Consider the following 13,977-nt stretch of genomic DNA (forward strand, 5'->3'; position numbering starts at 1 on the left):
GCGATGCTTCATCAAATTCAATTGATCCTTAATCTTATTGAGCAGGGGGATATAATTAGCTTTAAACAAATCCTTGGGTTATCTGGGCATAAAATTGACATCATATCCAAACTCCTTCCTACTCCAAGTAAAGGGAAACTTAGACTGAATTGCTCTCTGCTCTCCCATCTGAAGTGTTATTTTTAAGAGTTCGGATTTACCCATGTTTATTTTAAAATTTGTAAATCCCCCATATAGTTTAATCTCCTCAAGAAGATTAGGTATTGTTGTTCTAGGGCTGGAAATGAAGCAGAGCAGGTCATCGGCAAACGCTGCCACCTTGTGTTCCCCTTCTCCCGCCCAGATTCCCTTGATATCTGGGTTTTTGCAGATCGCTGCTAGTAGGGGTTCCAAGGTTATTATAAACAGGATTGGGGACATAGGGCAACCCTGTCTTGTCCCATTAAAAAATTCAAGGGGAGAAGACAGGGTTCCATTCACTCTGATTTTAGCTCTTGGATGATGGTATAGAGAGGTAATCCACCTCATCATCCTCTCACCTACTCCCAAATGCTTTAACGCTTCAAACATAAACCCCCAGAAATGGATTTCAGGGAATTATCCCTCCTCTCCCTGTCCGGCACGAACCCCACTTGAACGTTATGCACCCACCAGGCCTTTAACCTATCTGCTAGTATTTTGGCAAATATTTTTATGTTGGTATTTAATAGCGAGATCAGCCTATAGCTATCTGGGGATGCCGGGTCCTTACGTTCCTTTAAGATGAGAGTGATATGGGCCAGGAGGGACTCCTCTCGTAGCATCTCTCCCTCTCCTAGAGCATTTAGAAAATTAGAATTTTGGTGCTAAAAATTTCGAAAATTTTTTGTAATATAAAATGGAGTATCCGTCGGGGCCCGGACTCTTCTCGAGGGAGATATTACTTATTGCTCTTTCTACCTCCCTCCTGCGAGATTGGAGTCTCAAGGAGCTCTACCTCTTCCTTCTCTGCCCTGGGAAGGTCTAGGCCCCGCAGGTACTCCTGAAAATCCTCCTCTCCTTCTTCTTTCCTACCCACTTTATATAGGGTGCTATAATAGGAGTGGAATATTTCTGCTATTTTAGGGGAGGAAAATTCTAGCCCACCTCCTTAATTTCTAATCTTGGGTATGAAGGTCTTGATGTTTTCTTCTTTAACGCTCCTCGCCAACCATGTGCCTGATTTATTACCCCCCTGATATTTTTCCTTATTTATAGTATCAAAAGCACATTTCCTATCCTGTTCTAACAGATCTTCTAATTCCCTTCTTTTCCCTTTTAGTTCTTGTCTATCGGGTATCCCCCTTGGTCGCGTCCCTTGTTCGAGTTTTTGGATCTCTTTATAAAGTAGTGTAATTTTTTTCCTCCTCCTTCTTTTTTTTTTTTTTTCCCCCCGCTCCTATACTGATCAGGATCCTCTTATGTACGCTTTGTGAGCCTCCCAAAGTGTCACCTTAGATATGGCTTTTGTGTCGTTTATCTCGAAGTATATCCTTAGTTCCTGCTCAACCCTTTCGGCCGTATCTGGATCCTGGATAAGGGAGTCATTCAGTTTCCAGTTCGTCCCAATCCGGGCGTCCCCAGATATCGCCAGTTGGATTCTCACTGGGGCGTGGTCAGATAATGTGATTGCTTTGATTTCTGCTGTCTTAAGATTTTGGATCAATTGATGTTCTATTAATATATAGTCTATCCTCGAGAATGATTTATGAACCGGGGAATAAAAGGTAAAGTCTTGTTTCTTTGGGTGACATACCCTCCATGCATCCATTAACTGAAGGTCCCTAAATGTCCTCTTGAGTTCTTCTCGTTTATTAGTTGTATATTTAGGAGCACCACCTGAAGTATCACGCCCTGGATCCATGCTACAATTCAGGTCTTCAGCCACTATTAATTTCCCTTCCTTAAACCTCTCAAGCTTATTTAATACTCTCTTTAAAAATTTATCAGGGTTCCTATTTGGGGAGTATATATTCGCAATTGTACATGTCATATCAAACAGTTTCCCTTTTATAAAGATATACCTTCCCTCTGGATCGGCCAGGCACTCTCCCTCGACGAATATTGTTCTATCAAATCCAATCGCAACACCCCTTGAATGGGATGATCTTGCGTCCCCATAGAACCACTTTGGGAACTGTTGTGTCGCCAAGCTATCTTCTAACTCATGTGTAATGTAGGTCTCCTGTAAACAAACTACATTTGCTCCCAAATGCTGTAATTCCCTATTAACTTTATACCTTTTTTTTTTTTTTGCAGTGTTTAATCCCCTTACATTATATGTAACAAAATTTACAACCCCCATAAATCACTCAGGTAGGCGCGTCTGGCCGATCCAGCGAGGTACCCTGAGAGAGAGAAGAAGGGGAAAAAAAAACAAAAAAAAAGGAAAAAAAAAACCCACATCAAACCCCCTGCCCCCTCCCCTTCCTACCACCCCTCTTGTCTGGAACATATTGCCTGGCAGGCTGGGCAGACCCCCTATTTTGTTCAGTATATGGACCCTGGGGACTCCCACCTGGTGTCTCCTTATTGCCTTACTCCCCAGTGGGCTCGCACCAGCCACCCCTCGAAGCACACCCCAGACCCCCCTCCCCCGCCCTGCACTTACTACTTCCTTTACGTATACAGCTTTTACTGTAATTATGACGCTGTTCCTTACCGCTGGCTAATGCCCGCTCCCACCTCCACCCCATCTTAATCTCTTGGGGGGGGGGGGGGGGGGTGTATCGTTCCCTCCTCCTCCACTCCAACCTGGTATATGGGGGGTGGAATATCCAATTTATTGCAAAAGTCCCCTAAATCTTCCAGAAATCTTAATACTACAAAAAGAGGGGAACCCAAGGGGGAGGGACGGGATGGGTACCGGTACCACCCAGGGAAAAATAATTCATCAACAAGGAACCAGCAAATTAGCAAAAATATGAATAATTTATTATAGAAATTGAAAAATTCCACATATACACCAACGTTGTCTAAGAACAGAACAACACACAGATGGCCACCACTAAACACACACAAAAACGTCCAGCTTGATTAATAGATGGAGCATATCATAACAGAAAAGTCTCATGAGTGTCTCAACAAAATTGTTGGTCAAGGCTGGGAAGTAGGTGTGTGCAGCCGTATAATTAAGGAGAGTCCGCCTTACAGGATGCCAGTGACAGGCCTTGGATAAGCCTTATGGTGTGTCACGTGAGGATAGCTGGTTAAGGCACTGGCAGCTGAGTATGGTACAATGCTAGTGAGGTAGGTGGGTGGTAATGTAGAGACTGTGCATATATGAAACTGGGTATCCCGTCCGCCTCTGTATGAAGCTTTGTTGTACGGAACCAGGAAGCGGACGCTGATTCACGCAGCGTTCAGGCGGCACGTCTTCACACGCTTCCGCTCCTCATTATGTCTGCTGGAAACTGAGTACACAGATCTACGAAGCCTTATTCAGTTGGCCTGATCTGGATGCAGCTGTTCCGCACTACCCTAGATGGTCTAAGTAGGACTGGAATGATCTGCATGCCTGCTGAACCTCGGTATCCCCGGATTGGTGAGACTGTATCTGTTCATGTTCAATCGTGACTGCTGTCACTATAGCTACACAGATGTCTCCCACCTACTGTTCAGTTTAGATGCTGTGACCACAACCGATGCAGGCATATCTATAGTTTCATATATGCACAGTCTCTACATTACCACCCACCTACCTCACTAGCATTGTACCATACTCAGCTGCCAGTGCCTTAACCAGCTATCCTCACGTGACACACCATAAGGCTTATCCAAGGCCTGTCACTGGCATCCTGTAAGGCGGACTCTCCTTAATTATACGGCTGCACACACCTACTTCCCAGCCTTGACCAACAATTTTGTTGAGACACTCATGAGACTTTTCTGTTATGATATGCTCCATCTATTAATCAAGCTGGACGTTTTTGTGTGTGTTTAGTGGTGGCCATCTGTGTGTTGTTCTGTTCTTAGACAACGTTGTCTATTTTATTTTCTTAGTGGTGGTCTTTGGTTCACTTAATGTCATATTTTTTGATTTTGTGTTTGGTGTATATGTGGAATTTTTCAATTTCTATAATAAATTATTCATATTTTTGCTAATTTGCTGGTTCCTTGTTGATGAATTCTTTTTCCCTGGGTGGTACCGGTACCCATCCCGTCCCTCCCCCTTGGGTTCCCCTCTTTTTGTGATATGCCCCCAATTCAGAGGAACACACCCGGTCACCTTAATTAGACCCTATGGGTGTTTTGCAATTAGCTCCATCTACATGCAGATGCTACTAGGATACTTCCCTCATCTGTTATTTTCAATACTGAATTAAGCAAAGTCTTTCCGATCATAGATTCTCCTTCCCTTTTTTGTCCAAGAAATCTTAATACTGCAGATCTACCATTTTTCCTTCCAATCAGGCAGCCCGGGAACCCCCATTGGTAAGTTATCTCAGATGACCTCATAAGTTCAGTAAGGGGTTTCAAAAGCCTTCTTCTTGACAAAGTCTCAGCTGATAGGTCTGCAAACACTTGTAAATCTACTCCTTCATAACCTACACCTGGGGACTTCCGCAGTTTTTCCATAATTTTTAATTTTTCTTCTGCATAATGAAACCTTACTATAACGTCTGTTGGGCTCTCGGATCTATGTGTAGTATACCGTGCAATCCTGTGGACTCTGTCTAATTTCAAAGGCTCTGTTAGTTCCTTTTCCAGAAGAGGGTTGAATAGATGTTGCACTATTATCGTCAATTCCTCACTCCTGTACTTCTCGGGGAGCCCTTTAATTCGCAGATTTTTGCGGCGGCTACGATTCTCGTAATCTTCTAACTTGTAGTGGAGGCCCCTGTTTACTCTGTGTAGATGGTTTAGTTGTTTACTGATATCCTCCAATCGCTTCTCGTGATCATCTAATCTACCCTCCGTCTCTTCTACCCTTGGAAGTACCTGTCTAATATCCGTTCTTACTGCACCAATGTCCTCTTTCGGTGATGCCTCCATTTTGGACAGCATCTCTGCCAGCATCTCTTTAATTTGTATGCCTTCCTCCTGTTTTGTTAATTGGAGTGGTCTTTTCCCTGTTGGGTCCTCCTCCTTCCCACTTTTCCTTTGCGTCCCTTCTTGGGTCTTGGAGCTAACTTGGGGGTGATTCCCATTGCTTCTTGGTCTTGTTGTTTTGCCTTTTTGCCCCTTCCCCATTTTATTCTCCTCTTCTACCGATTTTTGTTTATTTGTTCCTAAGCGTGTTGGGGCTCCCATCTTGGGGCTACTCTGTGATTCTTCCAAGATGCTGGAGTCTGCTGACATATAGCGCTGTATACTCCCAGGGCTTAACACAGCTGTGGCCCCTTTATTTACTTTAGTTGACTTCCCTCTCATTTCTCTATCTTATATCTCCACTAGTGTCGCCAGGTGCCTTTTTAATACAGTCTTGATTTACAAAGAAAAACAAGAAATTTTATATGCAGGTATCTTCCAGCGATCAATACAGCTCATACAGTGGGGAACACTACCGGGTGAGGGAGTCAGGGGAGAAAAAGGGAGGGGCAGGCGCCCCAAGTCCTCCTCCAATCTGTTATTTATGTACGTTCTCGTCCCATATGCTACACGTTTTAGACAAAATAGAGTCTCTCCAGTATCACAAAATGAAATGGGGATTTCAACACTCAGTGCTCCTGTGGGAAGGACATAACGGAGAATTCTTATACCAGGTACAAGGAGCTATCCAGGTATCCACATCCACATCCACCTCTCCCTCAAGCCCTTCACTGTACCGGTCTATGCCAATTTGTCACAGGGGGGGTCACATGAACACAGGGGCGCTCTCGCCTCCTCCTTCGCCGTCAGTCACGAGAGTCCTATGACGAGGCTCCCACTTCCCTGTGCAGCGCTGCTTCCCTCCAGCTCTGAAGCACCTCTCATGTGCACAGGCTTTGCTGAATCCTCCTCCCTTCAACGCAGCGGTCAGGAAGGATGTTTAGTCTCCTGGTTCAGGGATAGTAGCAGGGGTGATGGAGGATGGTGGTGGGGAGCCGACGCAGTCTCCCAATCCAACAGCGGGAGCATGGCAACTTGTCAGACAAGAGCCGGCTCCGTCTCTCCACGCTCCTGGCGTCTCGTCATCCGGCCAAACAGCGGGTATGCAGGAAGGGCCGGGGATCCGGGATGTGCTCGAGGTGCGCCTACGTGCTGACACTCCGCCCCATCCTCCCCTGCAAAGCTCCTCATCCACCCACTTCTAATGATGGGCATACATGCACCGTTTATATATGCCAAAGCATGGAGGCATCCACCCCAAAAGATAGGAGCAAATCACTCCTCCGCCCCTGCTGCCCCCATGCTTCGGCATATATGCTCCCTTTTTTTTTTTTTTTTTTTTTTTTTTTTTAACTGTGGTGGTAAAATCACCTCCTACACCGCTGGAGTCATGGCTTTATGTATCGTGGGAGCAAATGCTGTTGCTGTCAAGATAAATAAATCCGCACTGCAATTGAATGGCGTACCTGCTAAGCAAATGATGGTTAACAATAAAACAAAGTAACATTACAGTATAACAGTAATGCAGCGTACACATGGCCGGACTTTTCGACCGGACTTGTCCGACGGACGCCGACGGATCAAATCCGGTGGACAATCTGATCGTGTGTGAGCTTCACCGGACCTGCAGCGGACTTTCCCAGTCGCAAATCTGACGGACTTTAGATTTGGAACATGCTTCAAATCCTTATGTCGTAACTCCGCTGGACCCAGAAATCCGCTCGTCTGTATGCTAGTCCGACAGACAAAAACCGACGCTAGGGCAGCTATTGGCTACTGGCTATCAACTTCCTTATTTTAGCTCCGGTGTACGTCATCACGTACGAACCCATCGGACTTTGGTGTGATCGTGTGTAGGCAAGTCCGTTCGCTAAAAAGTTAGTCGGAAGTCCGTCAAAAGTCCGCTGGAAAGTCTGTCGGACAAGTCCGGTTGAAAAGTCGTGTACGCGGCCTAAGACTTCCCATACCTGCAAAGCAAATACAAAAAAAACATAGTAAAAAATTAAAACATTTTTTAACGCAACCTGTGCCTAAAATATATATATATATATATATATATATATATGCCGAAGCATGGGGGCATCCACCTGCAAAAGGTAGGAGCAAATCGCTCCTCCGCCCCTGCTGCCCCCATGCTTCGGCATATATGCTCTTTTTATTAACCGTGGTGGTGAAATCACCTCCGACAGCGCTGGAGTCACGGCTTTATGTATCGTTGGAGCAAACGCTGTTGCTGTCAAGATAAATAAATCCGCTCTGCAGCTGAATGGCATAGCTGAAAACGAAAAAATGGTTAACAATAAAACACAGTAAACAGTAAAGTATAAAAAAATTGCATACCTATAAAGCAAACCTAATAATGATAAAACATTGCAGAATAGAATACAGTAAAAAAGAGCAGAACAATAGAGAGAACAAATAAAACAACAACTATTATTTGGTTTTTTTATTTTTAATTTTTTTTTTTTGTTTTTGTTTTTTTTACACTTTTTTTTTTTGTAACTGTAACCGGTTCCAGGTTCGGGTCTCTCAAAATGCGATGGCATCTTGGGAGACCCTGTGAAAGTGTGCCTAGTCTGTGCAGTGCTGTACCCTACGGTAATACTCAACTAGTGTATGGTAGCGTTCAAAACATTCACCAATGCAAAGACCAGGATTGTCAGAACAGGAGGGACAATAATAGCGGGTGTCATGCCTATATCCACACTTGCTGCAGACACACCATCTTTTTGGGGGGGCTCGTTGGGTAGGGGTACTTGGGAGGACATAAAGAAAATGCCTCTCGTGCAGCTGGCTTACTGCATTTGGTTGGGGAAGGTGAGGTGGAGCACCGTCTGGATACAGAAGAGCTCTGACGATCTCTTCCTGGAATTTAAGGAAGGATCCTGTTCGTCCTGAAGCTCTGTATAGCACATGAGCGTTCAACAAAGCCAATTGAAATAAACAGACACTTTCTTGTACCAGCGTCTGGCCTTACGGGCAATTAGGGAAGGCACCAACAACTGGTCATTGAGGTCCACCCCTTCCCATATTTTGGTTATGTTGGTGGACACAGAGGAGTTTCTCCACAACACCAGTCGCCGTAGTAATTTGGACCGTTGTGTCTGCACGAAGGGAGGTAAGAACGAAAACATTCTTATTATCCTTCCACTTCGCTTCATAGTAAGCAAGTTATTACACTTGAAGCAGGCTCTCTCCCCCAGCCTAAGACGGGAATCTACAAGCCGCTGGGGAAAGCCCCGGCGATTAGGTCGCACGGTGCCACATGCTCCAATCTGATGATCAAACAAGTGACTAAAAAGTGGCACGCTCGTGTAATAACATAAGTGGTACCCCTTTCCGAATAAGGGTGACACCAAGTCCCACACAATCTTGCCAGCACTTCCTATGTAGTCAGGGCAGTTTGTCGGTTCCACGTGGCTTTTCCCTCATAAACCATAAAACTACATGTATAGCCTGTGGCCCTGTCACAGAGCTTATACATCTTGACCCCGTATCTGGCACGCTTGCTGGGAAGGTACAGAAAACTTAATCAGGGACTCATCAACGCAGACAACTTGATGGGGAGTAAACAAGTCTGCAAAATGTTGGTTGAAGTGGTTTACGAGGGGCCGAATTTTGTAGAGCCGATCGTATCCAGGGTCTCCACGAGGACGACAGAGTTTATTGTCATTGAAGTGCATGAACCGCAAGATCTGCTCGTATCGTGCCCTGGTTATGGAGGCAGAGAACAAGGGCATATGGTGAATTGGGTCAGTGGACCTATATGACCGCAACTCACTCTTTTTAATTATGCCCATGTTGAAGGAAAGGCCCAGAAAGAGCTTAAATTTGGAAACCGTAATTGGTCTCCAATCTCTGACAAGGGAGGACTGGGAAATAGTGGCGATGTGTTGACCAGCGTACAAATTGCTTTGGTCCACAATAGATCTATAGAGATCTTCGGTAAAAATGGGGGAAGTATGGCTGCTACAGAAGTGGTGGTTTCCCAGTTAGGATTGGCGAATGCAGCAGGAAGGGCACTATGGGCACAACGGGCCTGTGTTCATCTTCTTGGTGGCAGTGGGACACTACTTGTGCTTGCCACCTCACCAGCTTGAACTGCACTTATGGGACTTGCCACGTCACCACGTGATACTGCAGTGCTGGATTGACTACGACCTGGGTGTACTAGGCCGCTGGTGCTTGCCACTTCACCAGAAGGAATAGCGGCGCTAGTACTGCCCTGCTCCATACAAGGGACCTGCGGTTCTTGCACATCAACAACAGAAGAAAAAAATTGGGGTCTGGTACGCCTGACCTTGGCAGGGACCACAACTTCATCGTCGGAGCTATCTGTCATGGAGCCGCTGTCCTCTACAGGATCGTATTCTGAGCCTGAATCTGACAGATGTCATGCTCAGAAACGTGTAGGCCTCTTCACTAGTGTACCTTCCATTTGCCATTTTGGGCTCTAAATTTAGTGGTGCACTAGTGAGACTCACAGGTAAAAAAAAAGCTCCTGACTGTTAGCGACTGTATCAAAACGCTACCAAACAAACTGTTAGCGATCACAGGGATCAGGCCTGACTCTGCGAACACTGCAGTTATGTGTGTTTTAGTATTTTGTAAGTGACAGTGATCAATCGATACTGCACTTGGGTGGGCTGGGCGGAGGGGCTAAACGCAGATGCTAGCAGGTATCTGGGCTGATCCCACTAACACTGCGTTTTTAGGAAACCTAAACTGCTGGGGAAGCTAGTATAGATCTGATCGGATCAGATATTGATCCGTTCAGATACTATACCACTAAGGAAGGTGTATGCTGCGTGCGTGGGTGTTAGTGGTACTGGCATTAACCTGATGCTGCCTGGGGTGACGCAGACCCTATCTGACCCTAAGACTTAACTTATATCACCGCCGGGCGATCAGGGGGTTAAACCTTTATTAGGTAATAAACAGCGGGTGCCCTGAAACTATAAAAAAACAAACTAACTAACCAGCGTCAACAGTTATACGGTGATCACTGGTGAAAGGGTTAACTAGGGGGCAATCGGGGGGGTTAAAACCTTTACTAGGTAGTATATATGGGGGTCCCTGATGCTATAAAACGCTGATGTCGAACCTAAATACTTACTTCCCTAACTAGCGTCACCTGTGACACTAATACAGCGATCAGAAAAACGATTGCTTAGTGACACTGGCAACGGGGGGGTAAACAAGGGGTTAAAACTTTGTTAGGGGGGTACCCTAGACCTAAAGGGGCCTAACACTAACTCCCCCTACCACTTATAACTGTCACAAAATGACACCAATGCAATAATCAGAAAAAAAAAACCTGCTATTGGTGTCACTGTGACAGGGGGTGCAGGGGGTAACTGAGGGGTGAAATGTGTGCCTAGAATGTTCTACTGTTAGTGTAGTGTTAGTGCACTTACTTGGATGTCTTCTCTCCTCGGCGCTGGAACGAAAAGACCGACACGAGGAGAGATGACATCACTTCCTCTGCCTCTGTTTACGTTACAGAGGCAGAGGAAGATTGTCATTCGTTGGGAGCGATCGCAAGGGGGTGGCCACGAATGAGTGGCCTCCCCCTCAGCACGGATCGTTCCCCTAATGATGCCGACCGACTCGAGCACTCGGGGGGGGGGGGGGGGCCGCGGGAGGCAAATCGCGTACCATGTACGTGATTTTGTCTGCCCATGCCATTCTGCCGCAGTATATCTGCGTTAGGCGGTCGGCAAGTGGTTAAAGAACTCCCAAAAAAAAATTGCAAAAAAAACCCACTGCATGGGTTAAAGGAGTTGTAAAGGGTTTTTCCTTGTGTGTTTTTTTTTTTTTTGCAAGGGCCCCAATCCTCCTCTTCTGGGGTCCCCCAGTGGCGCTCCTGGCTCCTCCTCTTCTCGAGGGGACCCACATTCCCTTGGGGCACTCGTGCGGGCGCGCTCCCGAGTTTTGCTGCTATGTCCATTGACACAGACAGCACGACTAGCCCCCCCCCCCTTCCAGCTCCCGCATCACTGGCTTTAATTGACAGCAGTAGGAGCCAGTGGCTCCCACTGCTATCAATCTATCCAATGAGGACCCGAGACAGTGGCTGGAGCTGCTCTGCTCGTCCCTGTCGCTGGAACGATGGGGTTCAGGTAAGTAAAAGGGGGGCTACTGCACTACAAAAGGTTTTTCACCTTAATGCACTGGAAGCCCATTTCAGATGTTGACTGAAATGGGCTTAACTTCAGACGGGCCTGTACATGTGCTTTCTTGAGCAGGGGGACCTTGCGGGCACTGCAGGATTTCAGTCCTTCACGGCGTAGTGTTACCAATTGTTTTCTTGGTGACTATTGTCCCCGCTGTCTTAAGATCATTGACAAGTTTCTCCCGTGTAGTTCTGGGCTGATTCCTCACTGTTCGCATGATCATTGAAACTCCACAAGGTGAGATCTTGCATGGAGCCCCAGACCGAGGGAGATTGACAGTTAGTTTTTTTGTGTTTCTTCCATTTGCGAATAATCGCACCGTTACCCTATTACCAAGCTGCTTGACGATGGTCTTTCCAGCCTTCTGTAGGTCTACAATCTTGTCCCTGACATCCTTGGACAGCTCTTTGGTCTTAGCCATGGTGGAGAGATTGGAATCTAATTGCTTCTGTGGACAGGTGTCTTTTATACAGGCAACAAGCTGAGATTAACTCCTTTAAGAGAGTGCTCCTAATCTCACCTCGTTACCTGTATAGAAGACACCCGGGAGCCAGAAATCTTGCTGATTGATAGGGGATCAAATACAGTATAAACTCGAGTATAAGTTGAGATTTTCAGCCCTTTTTTCTAGGCTGAAAGTGCCCCCCTCGACTTATACTCTGTATACTCTGAGAAACATTCTGTTTCTCACTGGTAAATTAAACCTACCATTAAAATTATAGACTGATCATTTCTTTGTCAGTGGGCAAACATACAAAATCAGCAGGGCATCAAATACTTTTTTTCCCTCATTGTGTCATTAGTATTATAGCCATAACCCTCTTTCCCCTCACATGGCCTACCTTAGAGTCAAAGAGGGATAAGAGCAATTTTAGGCAGGAAGCCATATTATTTGGCGTTTATAGCATCTCTTTCTGTCCTGACACATTTCAGGGCAAAAGGAGTATTGAAAATCGCTGCAATTTTACCTTATAAAAAGATGTACTGGTAATGTCTGGCTTTCTGTGCCTTTTTTTTTCTGTTTCTCATGATTTAATGGACATGCTCACATAGAAAATGTCACATCTTCTGTCTTGCCTTGTTCTCAGGCCCCATCAGCGAGCTGAGCTTATCCGTCTATCTCAGACGTTACTTCTAGTACCCGCCCTGCACTGGATTCTAGTGGAGGACTCTGTGGAACGTACGTCGGCAGTGGCTGAGCTCCTGGCACAGAGTGACTTGCCTTACACACACTTGAATGTTCAGACTCCACCAGCAATGAAACTAAAAGACACCGATCCAAACTGGCTCAAACCACGTGGGGTGGAGCAGCGAAATGAAGCCATGCGTTGGCTTCGTGAACACCGGTCTGGAGACCGCGGAGTTGTATACTTTGCAGATGATGACAACACATACAGTGTGAAAATCTTTCAGGAGGTGAGAAGTGTAACCATGTTTTACTGATCCTGGAGGTCAGCAAAAACAGATTTTGAAGTTAACCGGTCATGACTGAAATGTAGTAGCTGCCATTACTAAATTTTTAGACCCATTTCACACTGACGCGCCGCCAAAGCGCCGTTAGTTTTTTTCCGTGCTTTGGCGCCGGATTTCTGGCGCTGGCGGGCTGTTTTTTTGGGTTAAACACACCTCCAGTGTGAAAGGGGTGTTATATAAGTTTCTAGTTCCCTAGTTTGTTGTGAAGCCATAGGATAATTGTGACCGCCAGGAATAGGTTAGCTTTAGGTAACTAGTTCTCAAACCAGCAGTGGACCATAAAGAGAGCCAAATGGTATTGTATTTCCTCTAGTAAACAAACATTAGATGCTTCCTTTATTTTTGATGTTGGTTATAATTTTTTTTTTGTTAGTGGTTGTAAAGACTAAATAAAAGTACTTTTTTTTTTTTTTTTTATCTTCATGCATTAAGATAAACAACCTTCTTTGTTCTGCTCCCCCACAGCCCCTCCCTAATACTCACCTGAGCCCCCTCTTGATCCAGCTATGCGGATAGGAGCCTTTGCTGTTCCCGGGTCTCTCTCTCCTCATTAAAATAAATATACGTGTGGCGCTGGTACTGAAACAGATCCTATAGAACTGAAGTCCAAGTGGCCAGTGGGCTGCTAAAAATAGTCTATTGATTCAGGGCCAGCCTTAGCAGGGAAGCAGAAGCAGTCTCCAAGATATGCAAGAAAACACAAATGCAGGGGCATTTCTCTATCTCCTCATTGGCTGAGACACAGCAGCTGGAGCCATTGGTTCCCACTGCTGTCAATCACAGCCAGTGAGCCAATGAGGAGAGAGTGGAGGGTGGGGCCGAGCCACGGCTGTGTGTCTTATGGATGCATAGAGCAGGGCTCGAGGGGGAGCACGCACTAGTGCTAACATGGCAAGCAGCTTGCTATTGGGGGCACTGGTCAAAGGGGAGGAGCCAGGAGCGCCGACCGGGGGGGGGACCTGAGAAGAAGAGGATTGGGGCTGCTCTGTGCAAAACCACTGCAAAGAGCAGGTAAATATGATATGTTTATTTGTTTTTTAAAAACACATACCTCTAGAATCACTTAAAAGTAACTGATGAAAGTATTTTTACTAACCTAAGTCAGCGTCCCTCGCTGGTCCCCTTCCGGTTGCAGGGACCGGTAATCCAGCAATGCTAATGTACCTGCACCGGTCGGTCCCCTCTTGCCGACTCACTGCTGAGACTTCTCTTCTGGATTCTCAGAGAACCCCACCACTAAACGGCCAATCTGAAGTGTACATGTCACTCTGGAATTGGC

The 13,977-nt window shown here is 46.0% G+C and overlaps 1 protein-coding gene across 3 annotated transcripts in view; it reads left to right on the plus strand.

The window, feature by feature from the left end:
• B3GAT3 (beta-1,3-glucuronyltransferase 3) overlaps window positions 1-13,977 on the plus strand; it is a 58,246-nt gene that overhangs the window by 15,190 nt on the left and 29,079 nt on the right. For all 3 annotated transcript variants that reach the window (XR_012236600.1, XM_073605300.1, XM_073605299.1), the window contains exon 4: window positions 12,314-12,641. Coding sequence is in view for 2 of the 3 variants with exons in the window: in XM_073605300.1 (XP_073461401.1) it covers window positions 12,314-12,641 (328 nt within the window). In the remaining variant the exon portion in view is untranslated. The remainder of the gene's footprint in view (window positions 1-12,313; window positions 12,642-13,977) is intronic.

The sequence above is a fragment of the Aquarana catesbeiana genome, linkage group LG11 (assembly GCF_042186555.1).
Source record: "Aquarana catesbeiana isolate 2022-GZ linkage group LG11, ASM4218655v1, whole genome shotgun sequence".
Taxonomy (NCBI): Eukaryota; Metazoa; Chordata; class Amphibia; order Anura; family Ranidae; genus Aquarana; species Aquarana catesbeiana.